This window comes from Silurus meridionalis, chromosome 13, assembly GCF_014805685.1.
Source record: "Silurus meridionalis isolate SWU-2019-XX chromosome 13, ASM1480568v1, whole genome shotgun sequence".
NCBI classification, from domain to species: Eukaryota; Metazoa; Chordata; class Actinopteri; order Siluriformes; family Siluridae; genus Silurus; species Silurus meridionalis.
The window spans coordinates 28,699,118-28,721,776 of NC_060896.1; the positions used below are offsets into that span (position 1 = coordinate 28,699,118).

Consider the following 22,659-nt stretch of genomic DNA (forward strand, 5'->3'; position numbering starts at 1 on the left):
TCATTGGGTTTCTTGCTTTAGTGATGACGTTCATTCACACTGTATGAGATCTTGTGTGAGATGCAGCTCTGATCTACTGCACCCCTTAATAAATGTATCAGTGACGTAATTGAATGTTATGAACAAACTCCTGAAAATCGTTCTGCAAGCTTGTAAAAAATGCTGCATCATAATTTCTAAAAAATTGTTAAAAGTTCGCAGAAAAAAAACAAGAAACTTATAAAATATTGAAGAGCGAAAGTTTCAGGTGAAGGAAGGAAATTGCTCTTGCTTGTTAGAATAACTCTGGATTTCGTGTCACTTCGTTTTTTTTGCATAATTTATTCTGTCAGGTGAGTTACAGCATTCCTGTCCAAAAACGATAACTATTTATACTTCCGAGTGTGTGTTGGTGGGTGTGTGTGTGTGTGTGTGTGTGTGGTGTTTATATATTAATAAAGATAAATATATAAATAAATATTATAATATTAGAATTATTGCAATGCCAATTCTGGGAACAATAAATCGTCTCCCAATATGCTGCAGTAAGAATCACACTGTGTTAAGAAACTGTGCTTTATTAAACAAAATTCAAATACATAAGATTCATTTATTTATATTTTGTTTTTTTAATTGACTGGCGAATACTGGATTAAATAAGAGGTTCAGAATTATTTAAGTCAAATTCAGTAAAGAGTCTGATATCACAATAAATCTGGTATCCAAGCAAATGTACCAGATCACAAACAGCAGATTGATCGCATGAAATTCTCCCTTCACTTGAACTAGCGGACACAAACCTGCTCCAGCATGCCACGTACATCGCCATACATTGTACTTTTGTTCGAGAAGTTACGAGGCATCATAGTCATCAGTTACACGACCCCCCACCCACCCACCCCTGTGTGGGGAAATATATACTCACCTGTTTATAGATAATTATAAACTTTATCGTAAAATATCTTGAAAAAAACTTTAGCCAACCAGCACATTTACCACCTGTTCTTTAATTCATCTCAACAAAATATGTAAAAATTTGCACATTTTATCTCCAAGGTCAATAATTTCCCAAAATTTGTAGACCAGTGTTTTCAGTATGACTGGGGACGTGGTTCACTCTGAATTCTGATTGGCCGTCGTTCAGTGATCTCATTTAGGATCTAATTTGCATATTAATATGACCTCATAAGCTCAAACCAGAAGAAAGCACTCCAGCTCAGCTCAGCACGGTAAACTGCGTCTGGTACTCACACTTATCAGTAACGGCCGACTCTCCTTGACGGCGCCGACGCAGCCCAGGCAACCGATCACCATGATGATGGTTCCGACAGCGATGAGGAGATTGGCAGCAGATAGAGAAGGTAGGGAGGTGGAGAGAGTGGCGAAGTTCCCTTGGGTGACCGACAGCCACACGCCCACTCCCAGAATCCCACATCCACCCAGCTGGGAAAGCAAGACACAACACACAGTCATGTGCAAAAGTTTTTACACCCTCCTTTGCAACCCGGGTAGGTTCTTCAGATCCATTTTAAATACAGGTACATTCCCCAGGAAAAGTCCTCACAACCCGGGCAGATATTCAGATATTTTTATACTGGGTACCACAAAAATAAATAAAATAAATAAAAATCATATGGGCACACACACACACACACACACACAAACACACACACACACACACACACAAACTTAAAATTAATATTCACACTACACACTGTGCTCTAATATTATCAGGAGGAAGAACTATCATGTCTGACATACAATACAAGATATACTGTATAAGAGTTGATCCATGTGGAGGTGTGAGGTGTTACAGGACATTAGTGCACGATGTGGAGGAACATTTAAAATGGTGTAAGGTCTCACACCCAGCTGTGGAACATCACCTTTTACTAGGGTCACTTCCCAGCATTGAGGAGTTACAGCTGTTATTTATGTTTGCAGAGCAAAACTGACTGAATGAATCAAACTATATACTGTACTACTCGTTACATCCACAGTTCTGCTGCTCCAAATCACACACATCTAATACTATTACTATTACTAATGGAGCTGTTGGAGCTACTCCTGGTGCAGTTCTTTGTTCTATTTCTCAGTTGAACATTTTCTTCTCCATTTAGTCAAATTTACATTTTATTTTAAAGGTTATTATTGAAGTTCCACCAGACACTAAACTCCTCCATGGAGGTCATTGAGGTCATTAGGAAATGTGTACAATCGCTGTGTCACTCAGGATGGAATTGGAAATGGATGTTACTATAGTTACAGGTGTTTATAAACAGCATATTCATTTACATTCAACTGACAAAAGCAAACTACCAACACTCTATCCAATATTCACACCTGAACTCCTTCCAGCCAATTACAATCCACTATTCACACCTGAACTCCTTCCAGCCAATCACAATCCACTATTTACACCTGAACTCCTTCCAGCCAATCACAATCCACTATTCACACCTGAACTCCTTCCAGCCAATCACAATCCACTACTCAAACCTGAACTCCTACCAGCCAATCACAATCCACTATTCACACCTGAACTCCTTCCAGCCAATCACAATCCAGTATTCACACCTGAACTCCTTCCAGCCAATCACAATCCAGTATTCACACCTGAACTCCTTTCAGCCAATCACAATCCAATATTCATGCTGACCAGAGGAATTTAAATATTTAATACACACTGTGATAAAACTAAGAGAGCAGTTCATTCAGGCGAGAACTGAGCACTGAGACACTTCAGGTCTTCACACTGCTCTGTGACGTCCCTGAGTGATTAATGTTTATTACATTACACCATTCATTTTAATAAAAAACTCTCCATATCGCTACGGTTCATGTGCGGTAAACAGAACAATCAGAAGAGTTGTAATATTTTAACAAAATCATTAAACATTGAACACCACCTCATTAAATAAGCAATAAAGTTATATTATCAGCTTCTCTTTACATTCGATTCCCGAAGCTCTCCGTCATCCAGGCTGGTTAATTGCACTTGTGTGTAAACTGGGGCAGATTCTGCATGTAAATGAGTCTGTGCTCGGAGATTCACTTTCCTCTGTTACAGTCTGAAAGCTGTGAAAAAAATGCAGATGCCGCAGATGTTTTAAATTCGCACCTCATCTCATCTCACATGACTCATGGAGCAGGGCTTCATGCCTGTCTGTAAAATAATAATAATACCGGAAATAAAAATGATTCTCACAGAGAATGCAGTGTGTGTGTGTGTGTGTGTGTGTGTGTGTGTGTGTGTGTTAAAACCCTCACATTTCCGCAACAGCTCGTTGGTCTCTGGGTAAAGAAATAAAGAAACACACACACACACACACACACACACACACACACACACACACACACACACACACACACCTCAGCATCCTGCTTCACAACCAAACAAAGATTGGCTATGTAGACCAGCTTTGATGTTCGATGTGTGCAACCATAAGCTCCTGAATCCTGATTGGCCAGAATATTAATATTAATGCACTTGTTCTTATGTTATTGTTTCTATAACAACGGATCGTTCACAGGGACTTGTTATCTTGTTATGGTGGAGGGATTTTGTTGTTAAGAGCAAAGTGTATATTTTGTCTGGAAGGAGTCTCCAGTGTCGGTGCTTTTATAGCCTTCAGATAACAAAGTAACTTCAGGACTGGTGATTTTTTACTGTTTCAAAACAGCTTTTATATTATTTAGTATAATTGACAGTATTTTAGAGGGAGACTGAGGCAGGAATAAGCGTTTATCGCTCCTATAACTGTCAGGATCTACCGGGCATGCAGCACCCGTTTATTGGTTTGTTTTTGCTCTGCCCTTCATGGTTCTGTTTGCCGGCTCTCTAAAATCTTGAACTGTTCCCTGACAATAACGCAGAGATGGAAAGAGTAATAAAATATTCTACTGAAATAAAAGTAGTTACTTCATTGAGATTTTACTAAAGTACAAGTAAAGATACAGGTCTAAAAATCTACTCAAGTAAAAATGAACTCATTTAAAATGTAATAGATGCAGATTTTTGGTGAAGTTTAGGAACATGCTGGTGTGAATTGTTGAATTTTCTAAAAGTTGTTTGAATGTTTTATGAGAACTAAATGAAAGGTTTGGAGTATAAACTCACACATTATAATCCGCTTTTTTTTTTTTCTCTGCATTCATTCGCTGATTTTTATATGCCGTTTTTCCTGCCGTGTTTGTCGTCCCTGCAGAGGGTAATGAATGCACGGCCGGCTGTAAAATCTGTCTCTCATAAATAAGAGATGTGCTCGCATTTTCCCGAGGATGAAACCGGCGGAGAATCCGTCACCGACGTTCTGATAGGTTCCAGATTAACACGGGCCTGTAATGTTCTCAGTAAGCAGCGTTAACACACTCCCACATGTGCTTTATGCACCATTAGAACACACACACACATTGATATTTACTGCTCTCGCCATTCATCTGACGTCTCGGGCTACACTGCTGAGTTCTGGGTTTCCTTTTTCTCCTTTTAGAGAGAGAAAGAACGATTGCTGATGAAGCAAAAGTCAAGATGGAAGAGAGTGAAAGATCAATAATGTGCTAATCACGACAGGGTTCTCGTTCTGATCGTTCCGGCTCCGTTATCCTGCAGCGAAATTACACAAGTCAGATCTGACCTTCTGGAGGAAAACTATAAAGAACTAACAGGAACTCAAAACAGAGAGCGGTTCCTCTTACAGAATGGATTTTTTTGAAGAAAACCTATCCAATAAAGAATCTGGAACCAAGAACCAAAAGCTAGATGCTAGAGACCTGAATCTAGAGAGACAGGTTCTAGACCTTCAGGATTCCTGTACACTCCACTTCTACACAGAGCACAGAAGTAGTGAGGGTTCCCTTAAAGGGACAAGCAGAAGAGCTTTACCGGTTCTAGAGTTACGGCCCGTGGGCTGAATACGGCCCCACATTTCTGAATGCCGGAGACATATTTTGAAAATCAAATTTTCTTATAACATGTAAATTATTTATATCATATCTGAATTTGATAAGAAAAGTTGCCATTCAAACTAAAATGCCCCTTAGTTGTGAACAGAGGTTGAGGCACTGATAGTTGATCGCTGGAGTTGATCTGCAATCGGCAAAAATCCATATCGATAGTTTTTCCGGCTTCCAGTCCGCTGTCATTGCGATAGCGGCCTCTAGAGGAGAATCACTGATGCCACGTGCTGTTTGTTATTACACATATTACATATGATTTTTTATTTATTAATTATATAATTATATTTATTAATGATTATATTTATATTTATTTAATTTAGCACATTTTCATGATTCAGTACTGTTTTATTTTTGTTTTTTTGTAATAAAGTTCAGTATTATTTTACTTGGAGTGTTTGTTTTTCATCCAGTATCCATTTTAAAAACTATCGGTTGATTAATCGGTAAACAGCAAAGTACAAGTCAAACTAGATATCAGTAAAATCCAACCTCTAGTTATTAACATAACCCAATTATTCGTTAGAACCACATGCATAAGTAAGTAAATGTTTTGATTTCAATTGCAATGAATATGAAAAAAAAGTTATTATAAAAGTAATATTGCTCTTTTTATAGGTGATGTTTCTCTCGAAAGTAATGTTTATGTGTCTGTTTGGTGCAGAATAAAATAATAAAATAATGTAGAGGCAAAATAAATACATAAAATATCATAATAAAATCTCCTAAACTTCTTCTACACACACACACACACACACACACACACACACACACACATCTAAGCTTTATTCTCAAACGTTATACCTAAAGAGTGAACTACAGCGTGGGAGTGTGAGTGGTGTGCTAAGAGGGTCCAGACAGGTTTTATCATTGCAGTCCACTGCCAAAGGAGGTTCGGAAAATTCACACCAGCCTTCAGCACATAAACCTTTATTCCTGACCATGAAAAGAAATCGCAACCGAGTGCAAAGGAGAAAAAAAGTGCTTTCATCCGAGCAAATTAGCAGCACATCATCGTTATACCTGAATATTACACTCGCACCTACACGGAAATAAACCCTCAGGCTGTGAAACTATTGTCTCCTGGTGCTCGTGATGGATTTTTTAATCTGTAATATAAAAAGCTGGAACCACTTTTACCATTCATCCAAGCCTTTTTATTCTTCTAACTCATATAACATTCGATTAAAAAAAACCTTGATCCAGGCACATCTGCATTTAACTTCTTCTGTGAACTTATAATGATCTTATTTATGTAATTTATATAACTGAGCATGAGAGGTTTAAGGGCCTTGCTCAGGGGCCCAGCAGGGGCAGCTTGGTGGTGCTGGGATTTGACCTTTCAATCCATCATCGTATCCACTGAGCTCCCTGTTCCCATGAAGGACTTCAGCCAGGGATCAGTACACAGTTACTAAGTGGAGACCAGAACACTCAGTGGTGCTCTCTTTCCCACCGGTGGTACAGGGTAGGGGGGGTGCCAATACTTTGTAAAGAGCAACAAATCTTCAGTGTTATGGTGTGTAATAAATAGACAATAGACTGGATGAACTGGCCAATCACATGCCAGGAACATCACTCCAGCTACCTGTGGTGTTTACTGGAGATTGGAGCCAAATCATAAAAGAAGCAAATATTTACAGTTTCATTACAATTTAAATATTGAAAATTATAATAGTAATAAATTATTTATATTGTTCCAGAAATTAGGACAAAACTAAAATGTATCACCATTTTTTTCTTATAAAATTCAAAACATTTGTATAATTATGATCATAATTATATATATATAAAATGATATATTATTTTAGTTATATTATGCTTAAATAATATTAATATTATATTAATATTATATATAATATTTTATTATCATTTTACTTATTTTCCTGTTATAGTAAATATAATACCACAACTACTATTAATAATAATAATAATAATAATAATAATAATAATAATATTAATAATATTATTAATAATAATAATATTAATAATAATAATAATAATAATAATATTAATAATAATAATAATAATAATAATAATAATAATAATAATAATAATAATATTAATAATAATAATAATAATAATAATAATAATAATAATAATAATAATAATAATAATAATAATATTAAAAATAATAATAATAATAATAATAATAATAATAATATTAATAATATTAATAATAATAATAATAATAATAATAATAATAATAATAATAATAATAATAATAATAATAATAATAATAATAATAATAATAATATTAAAAATAATAATAATAATAATAATAATAATAATAATAATAATAATATTAATAATAATAATAATAATAATAATAATAATAATAATAATAATAATAATAATAATAATAATAATGTGGTGGTGGTTGCAGTTGTTGGACAGCAGTATGAAGACTGTCAGAAACTTTACACTGTAGTTGTGAGAGTTTATGAATGAGATTTGATGATGATGATGATGATGATGATGATGGTGATGGTGATGGTGATGGTTCCCAGCATATGTGTAGGAGGAAACTCTTCTGTCACCTTTTGACAGTGTTTCATCTTGTTGAACGTTTTGTTAGGCTGCACCAGGAAGTCACATCCTGTCACTTCCTGTCAGAGTGATAAATTACATTTAAGAGATAAAATAACTGCAGAGAGATTTTTCTTCACGACACGCACTGTATGAAACAGCTCCTGAACCACGTCAAGGAGAAAAAAAGATCTTATTTTTCTTGAAGTCACAATAAAGCTGCTCATGATTTCAATCTAGAAAATGAAGGAAAAAAAAGTTCTATAAATGATGGCTTATTTCTAAAACATCTTTTTTTGTGATATTATGATGGAGAACAAGACGAGAAGGAATTCAGTCTTTACAGGTGTGGAGTATATCTGTATTACTTACACCTTGTGGACAAAAGTATTTGGACACCTGACTTTTCCAGGCATATGTGGTTCCTCAACAAACTGATTTCACTTGAACTTGGAGACCCAAACCCTGTTCCAGCATGACATTTGTGCACAAAGCAGCTCCATGAAGATCTGCTTTACATGGGTTTTTAGTGGAAGATCTTCTGAGATAGAGCTCCATCCCTGTTAAACATGAATGAATGTGAACTCTGACTGCACCTCAGGCGTTCTCACCTTCTCACCTACATCACTACCTGACTTTATTAACACCCTTATAGCTGAATGAATCCAAATCTAGTGGAACATCTTCCCAGAAGAGTGGAATGTGGAATCAGATGTTCAAAATGAAGCACATTTTATGGTCAGGTGTCCACAAATGTATGCCCATATACAGTAGTATATATATATATATATATATATGTGTGTATATAAACTCGAATCTCTTCTCGCAGGTTTTTTTTATTTTTCCTCTCATGTGATGATGTTATCGCTCTCTCATCCTCTTCACCTCCGCACTGATGTCATTCCTGTTGCCTGAAGTGTTTCAGCCCTGGTGTGAAATCTGCCTGTATAAACAGCTTGTTATATGCATATGTGTGTGTGTGTGTGTGTGTGTGTGTGTGTGTGTGTGTGTGTGTGTGTGTGTGTGTGTGTTTCCCTCCGGCTCATGAGGCATCAGGAGGGACTTTCGAATGAGGATCAGCCGAACAGTGCTGGAATTTTGCCTACTGCAACACAAGACCCGAGACGAAGAAACCAAAAAGCAGCAAACCGCTACACAAATAAATGTTTTAGCTGCTCTGCAAATTCTTCAGCAACACACACTCACTGTGCTTTAACACACACTCACTGTGCTTTAACACACACTCACTGTGCTTTAACACACACTCACTGTGCTTTAACACACACTCACTGCGCTTTAACACACACTCACTTCACTTTAACACACACTCACTGCACTTTAACACACTCACTGCGCTTTAACACACACTCACTGCGCTTTAACACACACTCACTGCACTTTAACACACACTCACTGTGCTTTAACACACACTCACTGCGCTTTAACACACACTCACTTCACTTTAACACACTCACTGCACTTTAACACACTCACTGCGCTTTAACACACATTCACTGCACTTTAACACACACTCACTGCACTTTAACACACTCACTGCGCTTTAACACACATTCACTGCACTTTAACACACACTCACTGCGCTTTAACACATTCACTGCACTTTAACACACACTCACTGCGCTTTAACACACACTCACTGCACTTTAACACACTCACTGCGCTTTAACACACATTCACTGCACTTTAACACACACTCACTGCGCTTTAACACACACTCACTGCACTTTAACACACACTCACTGCACTTTAACACACACTCACTGCGCTTTAACACACTCACTGATTCTGCTATATTCCACACTGAACAGATGAAAATCAGCTCATCGGCATGTTTAGATGCAGAACGTTTCAGACACGCTTCCTGAAAACACTCACCTGCTTCATCTCACATCAGATAAATCGCACACCACGACGCCACCTGGCCCGAGCATGAAATTAATACAACTTTAATCAGAAATCTTCATCTTTTATTCATACACAGAGCTCAGGAAGCGCTCAGGAACCGGCTGGAATAGTGCCTGATCTAATGGGAACTGCTTTACTGCTTTATACCCCACAAATATGACAAACTCCAATTTATCCATTTATAGTTACATGAAATAGGTTGTGACTTACATTATAGCAGCTATAAACACTCTGACCTTCACTCTGTCCCTCAGCAGTGCTTCTCCTCTGGACTCCTTCTACTTCTTCATACACAAAACCATTTTCCAGCTCATTATGTGGAATTTCTGATGTGAAGGTCCTTTAATAAGGATGTTACCATGGAAACAACAACGAACTGGCGAGCGGTACTAATGTCAAAACTGCTGTTATAGAAAACTAATCAACACCTCCGGACTGATTACTAACAATTCCTTTGTATTAATTGTGAATCCTGTAAATCCTTCAGCTTGATTTTTCGTTGTATTTTCTTCAGACAATTTCCTGTTTCCTTGAACTACTGTATAATGTGTAACTTTACATGTGTGTGTGTGTGTGTGTGTGTGTGTGTGATATAAAGATTAATGATTACAAAGCGTTTGTGGCTTCCATAAAATTCTTATTGCTGTATTTTCATTTCTTTTTCTTTCCTCGTAAACTGGAGCTCAATTCATCAGTATCATAAAATTTATAATTTTTTAACAATTATATTTGATCATTTTCTCCAGGTTTTTTCCCAGAATGAGGATTATATAAATGATTAGTATATTAGCTATGGGGTAATTATAAAGGAATATAACTGATGCTATAAATAAGTAATGTTCCATTTCTTTTACACTGAATATTTTTAATAATTGATCTGAGTTTCGTTTTGTTCATTAGAGCAGATTAAACCCTGAAACTCCTCGCTGCTTCACTGCGTATTAAACAGAGGTGCAGGGGGTCAGTTTCACCTCCACTAACCAGATTATGATTTTAACTCCCAGACGTACATGTAGAACCCTACACCTGAGAGTATTCTTACTAGCAGCATTCTGCCAGTGGAACCGCTGAAGAACCTCTAAGGGTTTGATCTTCAGTTGTTCCTCTGGTGAAACCATTAAAGCTTCTAACCCTTAAAGCTGACAATTACTAATCACAATTTATTATCCCTAACAATCAATCACTGATCACCATTATCCCTAACAACCAATTACTTATCACTATTATCCTAACAACCAATCACTGATCACCATTATCCCTAACAACCAATCACTGATCACCATTATCCCTAACAACCAATTACTTATCACTATTATCCCTAACAACCAATCACTGATCACCATTATCCCTAACAACCAATCACTGATCACCATTATCCCTAACAACCAATTACTTATCACTATTATCCCTAACAACCAATCACTGATCACCATTATCCCTAACAACCAATCACTGATCACCATTATCCCTAACAACCAATCACTGATCACCATTATCCCTAACAACCAATTACTTATCACTATTATCCTAACAACCAATCACTGATCACCATTATCCCTAACAACCAATCACTGATCACCATTATCCCTAATCACCATTATCCCTAACAACCAATCACTGATCACCATTATCCCTAACAACCAATCACTGATCACCATTATCCCTAACAACCAATTACTTATCACTATTATCCCTAACAACCAATCACTGATCACCATTATCCCTAACAACCAATGACTTATCACTATTATCCCTAACAACCAATCACTGATCACCATTATCCCTAACAACCAATCACTGATCACCATTATCCCTAACAACCAATGACTTATCACTATTATCCCTAACAACCAATCACTGATCACTAGAATTCTTTCTTCTTCTTTTTTTATTATACTTATTTTATTAGTTTTAGAATATATTAAATATAAAATGATATACATGATATCATTTAGAATATAGAATGTATATCACCATAGCAACAGGTCTAAAATTATAAATCTAAATGATTCATTAGTCCTCACACTGACTAATCCCAGACTTTCTTTGTTCATTGTATGTAGTAAAACTATCTTGTGTGTGTGTGTGTGTGTGTGTGTGTGTGTGTGTGTGTGTGTGTGTGTGTGTGTGTGTGTGTGTGTGTGTATGTATGTATGTATGTATGTGTGTGTGTGTGTGTGTGTGTATATGTATGTGTGTGTATGTTTGTGCATGTGTGTATGTTTGTTTGTGTGTGTGGTGTGTGTTTGTGTATATATCTATGTGTGTGTGTGTGTGTGTGTGTGTGTGTGTGTGTGTGTATATATATCTATGTGTGTGTGTGTGTGTGTGTGTGTGTGTGTGTGTGTGTGTGTGTGTGTGTGTGTGTGTGTGTGTGTGTGTGTGCACGGCCCCTGCAGTCGGTAGTTCCTGAGTGTTTGCTCTGATGAATGACTGGCATGGGGCTCTTATGAGCTACTCAAGGTGCTCTGTGATTCAGTCAGTCTGGCACTATTCATATCCTCTCAGCTCTCTCCAGCTTCCTGTAGCTCACACACCTGTTCAATAACCACCTCCTGCCTCACACACAGACACACACATACACACACACACACACTCCTACCTCTCAGCTTAGCTTGCATTCTGCTCACACAGCTGTGGCTCTAAATCCCCCTGTACCCCGCCCTGCATTCGGACTCCATGTTGTCATTAGCTCTCCACTAACTCGTTTATTCGTCCGTGTGCCATGGCGTGGACTTTCCGATTCGGGTCACATCGCTCTCTTTTCCTCCCTCGCTCTTTTTTCCTCTTTTTCACTGCAGTGTCTTTGACCTTCATCTTTACTGACAGACAAAGCACAGCTTTATATTTTTATCTCTCTATCAACCTGATCTCTCTTTCATCCTCTTATATTATGATGTAGTAGGACGACACCGATTAAACCCTCGTGAGTTTTTTTTTTTTATATACGCTATAAAGCAATGCTCGGGCAGGTTGACGAGAGATGAGAAAACAGAGAAGGAAAAGAAGGAGGAGGAAGAAGAGCATGTCTAATGAGCTTGTGTTCTCTCCTTCACAACCATGTGTTCATCTCCCGGGAAGTCTCAGCCTCACTAAACACAAAGCTGCTCTGTCATCAGATCATAAAGATGAACGTCTGCTGTAGAAACCTGACGCAAACACATGCAGGACGAAGTGAATTGCAAACTTTTCTCAGCTTCGTGTTTATGTGTTAACCAATTACTGATCACATTATCCCCAACAACTAATCACTGATCACATTATCCCCAACAACCAACAACCAATCACTGATCACATTATCCCCAACAACCAATCACTGATCACATTATCCCCAACAACCAATCACTGATCACATTATCCCCAACAACCAACAACCAATCACTGATCACATTATCCCCAACAACCAACAACCAATCACTGATCACATTATCCCCAACAACCAACAACCAATCACTGATCACATTATCCCCAACAACTAATCACTGATCACATTATCCCCAACAACCAATCACTGATCACATTATCCCCAACAACCAACAACCAATCACTGATCACATTATCCCCAACAACCAATCACTGATCACATTATCCCCAACAACCAATCACTGATCACATTATCCCCAACAACCAATCACTGATCACATTATCCCCAACAACCAATCACTGATCACATTATCCCCAACAACCAACAACCAATCACTGATCACATTATCCCCAACAACCAATCACTGATCACATTATCCCCAACAACCAATCACTGATCACATTATCCCCAACAACCAATCACTGATCACATTATCCCCAACAACCAACAACCAATCACTGATCACATTATCCCCAACAACCAACAACCAATCACTGATCACATTATCCCCAACAACCAACAACCAATCACTGATCACATTATCCCCAACAACTAATCACTGATCACATTATCCCCAACAACTAATCACTGATCACATTATCCCCAACAACCAACAACCAATCACTGATCACATTATCCCCAACAACCAATCACTGATCACATTATCCCCAACAACCAATCACTGATCACATTATCCCCAACAACCAACAACCAATCACTGATCACATTATCCCCAACAACCAACAACCAATCACTGATCACATTATCCCCAACAACCAATCACTGATCACATTATCCCCAACAACCAACAACCAATCACTGATCACATTATCCCCAACAACCAACAACCAATCACTGATCACATTATCCCCAACAACTAATCACTGATCACATTATCCCCAACAACTAATCACTGATCACATTATCCCCAACAACCAACAACCAATCACTGATCACATTATCCCCAACAACCAATCACTGATCACATTATCCCCAACAACCAATCACTGATCACATTATCCCCAACAACCAATCACTGATCACATTATCCCCAACAACTAATCACTGATCACATTATCCCCAACAACCAACAACCAATCACTGATCACATTATCCCCAACAACCAATCACTGATCACATTATCCCCAACAACCAATCACTGATCACATTATCCCCAACAACCAATCACTGATCACATTATCCCCAACAACCAACAACCAATCACTGATCACATTATCCCCAACAACCAATCACTGATCACATTATCCCCAACAACCAACAACCAATCACTGATCACATTATCCCCAACAACTAATCACTGATCACATTATCCCCAACAACCAATCACTGATCACATTATCCCCAACAACCAACAACCAATCACTGATCACATTATCCCCAACAACCAATCACTGATCACATTATCAACAACCAACAACCAATCACTGATCACATTATCCCCAACAACCAACAACCAATCACTGATCACATTATCCCCAACAACCAACAACCAATCACTGATCACATTACCCCCAACAACTAATCACTGATCACATTATCCCCAACAACCAATCACTGATCACATTATCCCCAACAACTAATCACTGATCACATTATCCCCAACAACCAACAACCAATCACTGATCACATTATCCCCAACAACCAATCACTGATCACCATTATCTTAAACAATGTCATTAACTCTAAATGGAAAATTGTTTTACATGTTCTTTAATTAATTACAATTGTTTCACATCGAGCACAAAATTTCCCATCATGCACTGTGTGACCTTGAATGACCTTGAATGTTCAGATCAACAGCAGGTTCATTTCAAAGTCAAATCAAACATCAGACACAATCATACAGGCAACATCAAATTGCTAATGTCACAGAACAGAGTGTGAACATCGTGTGTGTGTGTGTGTGTGTGTGTGTGTGTGTGTGTGTGTGTGTGTGTTCTAAAAGCTAAACTATTCAATTTTTCGTAAATACTTTGCTCTTTTTGAACTCTAGACCTTCGTTGACTCTTGGATTCTGGACACGATCTGTGGTTCGGAGTCTGCTCCGTCTTCGAGTTCTCCACTTCTCCTTCTATCTAAACTTTTAATGAAAGAGCCAGCCGGGTTAGCATTAAATTAACACGTCCTCCAGGCCACTCTGAGAACTTCTCCACAAGGAGAAACTTTCATTTTACTATCGCATACAGAGAGGTTTTAACTGCATCAACACCTCAGTCGAGACATGATTTCATAAAGGAGAAAAATCATTTACGGTTTTCCACCTGATGAACGTCTCAGAGATCTTTCTCCTCCAGCGTTTTCATCAACTGAAACTGCACGAGGAGGACAGACAGAGCTTCTGATACATGATGTGTGTTTGTCTGGGTTCATGTTACACTTATTAAGATTATTCTCTCAATCTTTCTGTATTTACTGTATATATAAATTAACATATACATATATTAAATATTTGATCGCAATTAATCACATGATTGTCATGAGGGAACTCAAGAATAATCGCAACTTAATCACACATTTGTATCTGTTTGAAATGTACCTTAAATTTATACTTTTCAGGCTGTTAATTCTGTAATAAAATATGGATGATTTTTGCAAATGTGTGTTTATTATTAATGAAACCAAACTCAACATAGAGCATGAAGAGTAAATCTTCTAGTAAATGTTTTACAGTAATTCTGGTGTTTGAAATTACATAAATAACCAGGACACCAAATGGAACTTTTGCTGTTTCCACACGGACGGTTTTAAATGCCGGATGTGTGCATCGTGGCGGATTTTGATGTTTGATTAAAACTTGGTACTTCAGTAAAACAAAAGTTTAGTGGTTAAAAAATTTTATTCGATTGTATTAAAAGTTAATTATGTTTTTTATATTTAAGTAAAGAAAAACCGTTGTGAATAAATGTGTTGCATTGAAGGTTTTTATTTCGCCACTTTTATATCTATTTATTTATAGTTTTGATTACAATAAACACAGAAATGTGCGCTGCATTAATAAAATAAAATTAGTGCTGCTAAAATGAATCTCAATTAACTTGTTATTAATGCTTTAATTTTAACAGTCCTAATATAGATAGATAGATAGATAGATAGATAGATAGATAGATAGATAGATAGATAGATAGATAGATAGATAGATAATCTGTATATAAATAGAAAAAAAACAGAAAATAGATAATAGAAAATAAATATAAAAAAGAAAGTATAGAAAATTAAAATTTATTTCAGAAAAAATATAAATATTATATTCGTAAAATAAAAAAAAAAAAATATATATATATATATATATATATATATATATATATATATATATATATATATATATATATATATATATATTTTTTTTTTTTACTTTTATTTCACAACTGCTCCAGGACCAGTGAAATGATTCGTTGGAAGGTGTTGATGAATTCTCTGGAACAGCAGTTTTGACAGTTGGTTTATAATATTATAATATTGTGCTCGCTCTGATACATTATGGTTTCTATAGCAACGGCTCATTCATAGGGGCGTTTATTGAGATGCTTTATATCTTATGAATGTGGAGAGAGAGAGAATAATGAGAGAACGGTGAAGGAACGAGGGTTTATAGCTGCTACAACATAAATAACAACAGGAACAGACTTTCCTGATCAGACAGACAGACAGATAAAATAATAAATAGATAATGTTTGTGTAGTTTCCCTTCACTTGAACTAGGAGACCCAAACCCTGTGCACAAAGCCAGCACCATGAAGATCTGCTTTCCATGGGTTGGAAGGAGTGGAAGGTCTCCTGCTATTGAGCTCCAACCCTATTTTGGGATGAATGTGAACTCTGACTGCACACCAGGAGCCTCCTCACCTTCTCACCTACATCAGAACCTGACTTTACTAACACCCTTATAGCTGAATCAATCTCCATAAAATATCTAGCAAATCTTCCAGAAGCTCATTATAAGAGCAAATGGAGACTAAATGTGGAATGAGATGTTCAAAAGGGAAGCACACATCTTATGATGTCCACAAACTTCTGAGCATGTTGATGAATAAATGAATTCTGACGATAAATAATTGACATGTTTTGAAATGTATAAATAAATATTTCTGTCCCACAGTTGTCCTCTGTCCCACAGTTATCCTCTGTCCCACAGTTATCCTCTGTCCCACAGTGCTCTCTGTCCCACAGTGCTCTCTGTCCCACAGTTGTCCTCTGTCCCACAGTGCTCTCTGTCCCACAGTTATCCTCTGTCCCACAGTTATCCTCTGTCCCACAGTGTTCTCTGTCCCACAGTGCCCCCTGTCCCACAGTGCTCTCTGTCCCACAGTGCCCTCTGTCCCACAGTGCCCTCTGTCCTACAGTTATCCTCTGTCCCACAGTGCTCTCTGTCCCAGTTATCCTCTGTCCCACAGTTATCCTCTGTCCCACAGTGCTCTCTGTTCCACAGTGCTCTCTGTCCCACAGTGCCCTCTGTCCCACAGTGCTCCTCTGTCCCACAGTGCTCTCTGTCCCACAGTGCCCTCTGTCCCACAGTGCTCCTCTGTCCCACAGTTGTCCTCTGTAGTTGGTGTGATTCTCAGGTCGGTGTTTGTCTCTCTGTTTTGTGCTTTTATTGAAATTCTTTGTACTTTTTCATCTCATTAAATATCATCTGCATTTGCATTCGCTTTCCTCATTATTCTGTGCCAAAGGAGTAAAATAGAAAAAAGAGAAAAAAAAAAAAGAAAGAAATAATAGAAAAGGTGGTTGATTGATAATTAGACAGTGGTACAGAAATAAATCTGATCTGAGTCTAATCTGAGTCTGATATTCACCGATCCTAAAGGTTAAGAATCATTAAAGGTCAGATGTTACGAGTTTATTCTCATCCTATTGTTTTTTCATTCAGAGGGTCGCGTCACGCTTCGTCGCCCTGCACCCGGGGGATCTGACAGCGCACGTGGCTCTCGCTACACGCGTCCAATTTAAAGCTCTTCTCAGACGCCGAGGTGGCTTTCACGAGAGACGTTCTACATCACCGACTCCTGGTTTTCTGCCAACAAACTCCAAGCACTGAGAGTAAAAATAGGAGCGAAGCCGTCAGTGCTGCTCTCGGAGAGATCTCTCACACTCCCGTCTGGTTCTCCTCATCATTAAAGACCAACATCTGAGAGATGAAATGCAAAATGTTTAGCGAGATCACACTGTGCAACATTCCTCATGAGCCCTGCAGCAGCTGATATTACAGTATTATGTACAGTAATTACACTGATGTCCTACCCTGCAAACCTGCTGCTGCTGTGAAGTGTGTCCTCATTACCATGACGTATTTTACAGTTACTTCCTGTTTTCTTTTCCCTTATAGCAGCTATAACCTTCAGTCACTCCTCTTTCTCCTTATTCTCTTATTTTACTACCTGTTACAAAAGCACTGACACTTGAGACTCCTTCTTTCTTCTACAGCAGATCATCCGTCTCCATACCCCTCCTGTCCTCTACATCCGCCTTATCCATAAACCTCCTCCTTGTTCTTCCTCTTTTCCTCCTTCCTTAGGGTTCTTCTACCCCATGTTTCTTCACTGCACACCACCGAACCATCTCCATCGCTCCTCTCTTTCCTCGTCTCCAAAACATCCTCCCTCTAATAAAAAATTTCCCCCCAGGATCTTCTTAACCTCCTCCCTTTCACACATCTTAAATAAACGATCCCAGTGAACACGCCGTTGCTATAGAAACGATAACACCAGTATCACAGTGAGCGTATTGATATAAGCCTCATACACCTGTGCTACAGACAGAGCTGCTGTTATAGACAACCAATCAACATTTTCTGATCAATCAGAACACAGAACCCAGGAGCACTGTGGGAGAAGCTTTCATGGCATTATGTCTGTCTTGTTATGATGCAGAGTGAATACGCTGAGATTTCTTTCAAGGCATCTGGTTTTGAAACACGAACAGACGAGTTCTGCTTTCATGCCTGAATCTGCAGCCGAGTCGTTATCCACAAATAAACAGCTGTTATTTATTTTTTAGCAGAAGAAGAAAACACATTCCTGGATGTTCGACACGTACAAAAGCGAAGAAGGGAAAAATAGAAAAAGCTGACACCGGGTAATTTCTCGCTTTGTGCTCTGCAAACATGAAAATCCAGCGTGAACCTGAGAGAGCGAGTCAGTGTCTGAGCTTTACTCTGATCTTCTGCTGACGATGTGGAACAATGTGCAACTCTACGGAATTTCATTTAGAGTTTCAGATATTCATCAATTACAGCAACAGAGACGTCCTGAGATGTTCTTCAGCCTCCGAGTGACACCGAACAACAGACTGTCAGACAGACAGAGAAATAGACAGGTAGAGAAAAAAAAGGGAAGGCAGACAGACAGAAAGAATAGTAGACAGACAAAATAAATTACAGACAGACAGACAGACAGACAGACAGACAGACAGACAGACAAACAGAAAGAATAGTAGACAGACAAAATAAATTACAGACAGACAGACAGACAGACAGACAGACAGACAGACAGACGGACAAAATAAATTACAGACAGACAGACAGACAGACAGACAGACAGACGAACAGACAGACAGACAAAATAAATTACAGACAGACAGACAGACAGACAGACAGACAGACAGACAGACAGACAGACAAAATCAATTACAGACAGACAGACAGACAGACAAAATAAATTACAGACAGACAGACAGACAGACAGACAGACAAAATAAATTACAGACAGACAGACAGACAGACAAAATAAATTACAGACAGACAGAAAGAATAGTAGACAGACAAAATAAAATGTTTCTCCAAAACATTTCTAATGAAAAAACAGAGATGGAAATTGGTCTATAGATAATGATCTCAGGTTGGATCTGGATCTGGATCTGGCTGTTCCTGAGCGTAACATCACACAGACTGAACCTGGACTGTTCATCAGGTGAGCATCAGACACTCAAATATATCCAGTTTGAACAGGATTTGAGTTACAGCTTTCGCAGCTTCACACAGCTGGGACTCATTTCTGCATGTATTCCTTTCCCCTTTGTCCTTTTCTGTCCATTTCTTTTGTTTATTTCAATACAAAACCACCTGGAAAACATCTGTTTAAATCTAATCTGATCTCGGTGTCTGATGCTCACCTGAGGAACAGTCCAACATCACAAAAAAACTCGAGCTTGATTATCTATAGACCAATTTTCAGTGATTTAATGACAAATGTTCTGGAGAGAGTGAAGACTTCTCAAACACATTCATTCTCAAATAATCTGTACGAGCCTTGAGATGATTGATTTAGAGGTCTGGAGACACTTTAAACGTATCTCTTATTCATACACTCGTTTTCGTCTGCTCGTGTTGAAGCTTCATCTCCTGCTGTTACTGATAGAAAAAAGATCCTAATTTATCCTCTATCTCACAATATTTCATTACTATCTGCAATCACAAATGGTCTCCTGCTCCCGTTGCTCCAGGCTTCCCTCAGCGATCTGCTCCTGGACCACTATTTTTCACAGTTTATTCCCCCGAGACCTCCTGGTTTGTGAGATAATTGTGTGTGTGAGTCACGGCTCAGCTTGATTTATATTTCTTCACGACCATAAAAGGTAATGCGGAGAGAAAGAGCTGGGAAAAGTCAAACTGGTGAATTTACTGTGAACGACATCGGCCTTATGGGTTACCATGAAGATACCAAGTGTCACAAATAAGTGGTTTTAACCACTGGTCAGTGTGGAGAGTGGATTGTGATTGGCTGGAAGTTCAGGTGTGGAATAGTGGATTGTGATTGGCTGGAAGTTCAGGTGTGAATAGTGGATTGTGATTGGCTGGAAGTTCAGGTGTGAATAGTAGATTGTGATTGGCTGGAGGTTCAGGTGTGAATAGTGGATTGTGATTGGCTGGAGGTTCAGGTGTGAATAGTGGATTGTGATTGGCTGAAAGTTCAGGTGTGAATAGTGGATTGTGATTGGATGAAAGTTCAGGTGTGAATAGTGGATTGTGATTGGCTGGAGGTTCAGGTGTGAATAGTGGATTGTAATTGGATGAAAGTTCAGGTGTGAATAGTGGATTGTGATTGGCTGGAGGTTCAGGTGTGAATAGTGGATTGTGATTGGCTGGAAGTTCAGGTGTGAGTTCAGACTGTTGGTAGTTTGCGTTTGTCAGTTTAATTTAAATGAATGTGCTGCTTATAAACACCTGTAACCATAGTAACATCCAGTTCCAGTTCCATCCTGAGTGACACAGCGATTGTACACATTTCCTAATGACCTCACTGAGCTCCATGGAGGAGTTTTGCGTCTGGTGGAACTTCTATGGTGAATAATGGGATTTTCATCCCTGCTCAAAGTGCAAGATAAATTCGAGGAGAAGAAAATGAGGTGGAACAAAAAAAACAACACCAGGATTTAAATCCAACAGCTTCATTATTAGAAGTTAGTGTGATTTGGAGTAACAGAATTGGAGTTGTATATAAAATATGTAATGAAATGAAGTTATTTTTAACATTCAGTCTCTGCAAACATCAATAAGAGCTTGAACTCCTCAATGCTGAGAGGTGACCAGTACCGGTACTTAAACCATTTTAATGCTCTCCTGGCTGTTCTTTACCTCCACATTGTGCTCTAATGTCCTGTAACACCTCACACCTTCATCTGGATCATCACTTATGTTCTGATAGTTGCATCGAGACAGATAATGACATTTAAATCTGACCAGAGACGCTTTTGCATGTGCTCCTGGATGTCCAGGAAAATCCAAGGTTGTGAAGCTGCATAATAAAAATAAAAGGTGAAGAAGAATGTGAAGAATGTGCATCACATGATTTTGATGTGCGCTTCATAATAGCACACGTCTAGCCAGGGCTTATCCTTTACCTATCCCTTAAAATCCCAGTAAGTCTTTGGTAATTATACGTTAGTGAACAGAGAAACGTTTACAAATTCAATTGACATTTCAACCCTAAATCTCTCGATCACTGAAACAGCGCATTTTCTAGAGTTCACGCAAATGATTTATGTATAAATTCCTCCATATTGTTAAACCCAGTCACATCTGCAGCTAAGCCCAAAACGCTCCGACATTGTCTGTTTCAGTTTTGTCTTCATTACAGAAAAAATCCTCAGAGACAGACAGGGAGAAAAGGTCGGAGACACAGGACAAAGAAGAAACCAAAAAGGGGCAAAAAGTTGGACGTTCCTCTCTCTCCTGTGACGTTCATTTAATATCTTGTCCTGTCTGAGCTGTAAGACATCTCCAGTTCCTGATTCTCGGCTCCCACATGTCAATCGATGACACACGTTATCTTCTCCTCCTGTAAACGAGTGCAGAGCAACAAAATCTCTTTCTCTCGCTCCCTAATATTGTGCTGTATTTCCGACTCGTCAGCATCCTGCTGATAAAAGCTAGCTACGGCATCCTGCGTGTACGGTTTCTGTGATCAGACGTCTTGAAGCACATTTCCATCACGTACACCTTGTTGTTGTTGGGATGTTGATGTTTCCTCAGCACATCTCTCTTTCTTACAGCCATTCTGTATAACGAAGTGACAAAATGAGTCTGACAATGGAAGAGATTTTATGGAAATGTCAGCTCGGGAAAATCTTTCTAAACCTCTATTCAGAGCGGATCGGCTTTCCGTGTGGAGGTGTGTAATGTAATTATTATCACGCCGCCCCTGAGATTTTATTCAGAATCCGTCACATTAGTCGTTTTTTTAAGACGTATTTTACCTTCTCTGAAATGAACAACCGAAGTAACCGACATGTTGGTACAAACTGGGTTCTGTTCTACAGGAAGGACGTTCTAGGAAGTGCCTGCTTCTGGGACTAATTAAATAATGAAGCCAAACAGATGTTAGTCACATGACCTTATAATTATTACTTGCCCAGAAACATCCCATAATGTGGCAAGCATATGTAAATAT

General features: G+C 38.3%; 1 protein-coding gene across 2 annotated transcripts in view; it reads right to left on the reverse strand.

Moving 5' to 3' along the window:
• tspan4a (tetraspanin 4a) overlaps nt 1-22,659 on the reverse strand; it is a 104,289-nt gene that overhangs the window by 38,987 nt on the left and 42,643 nt on the right. For both annotated transcript variants that reach the window (XM_046864432.1, XM_046864431.1), the window contains one exon: nt 1,231-1,422. In XM_046864432.1, coding sequence (XP_046720388.1) covers nt 1,231-1,422 — 192 coding nt within the window. The remainder of the gene's footprint in view (nt 1-1,230; nt 1,423-22,659) is intronic.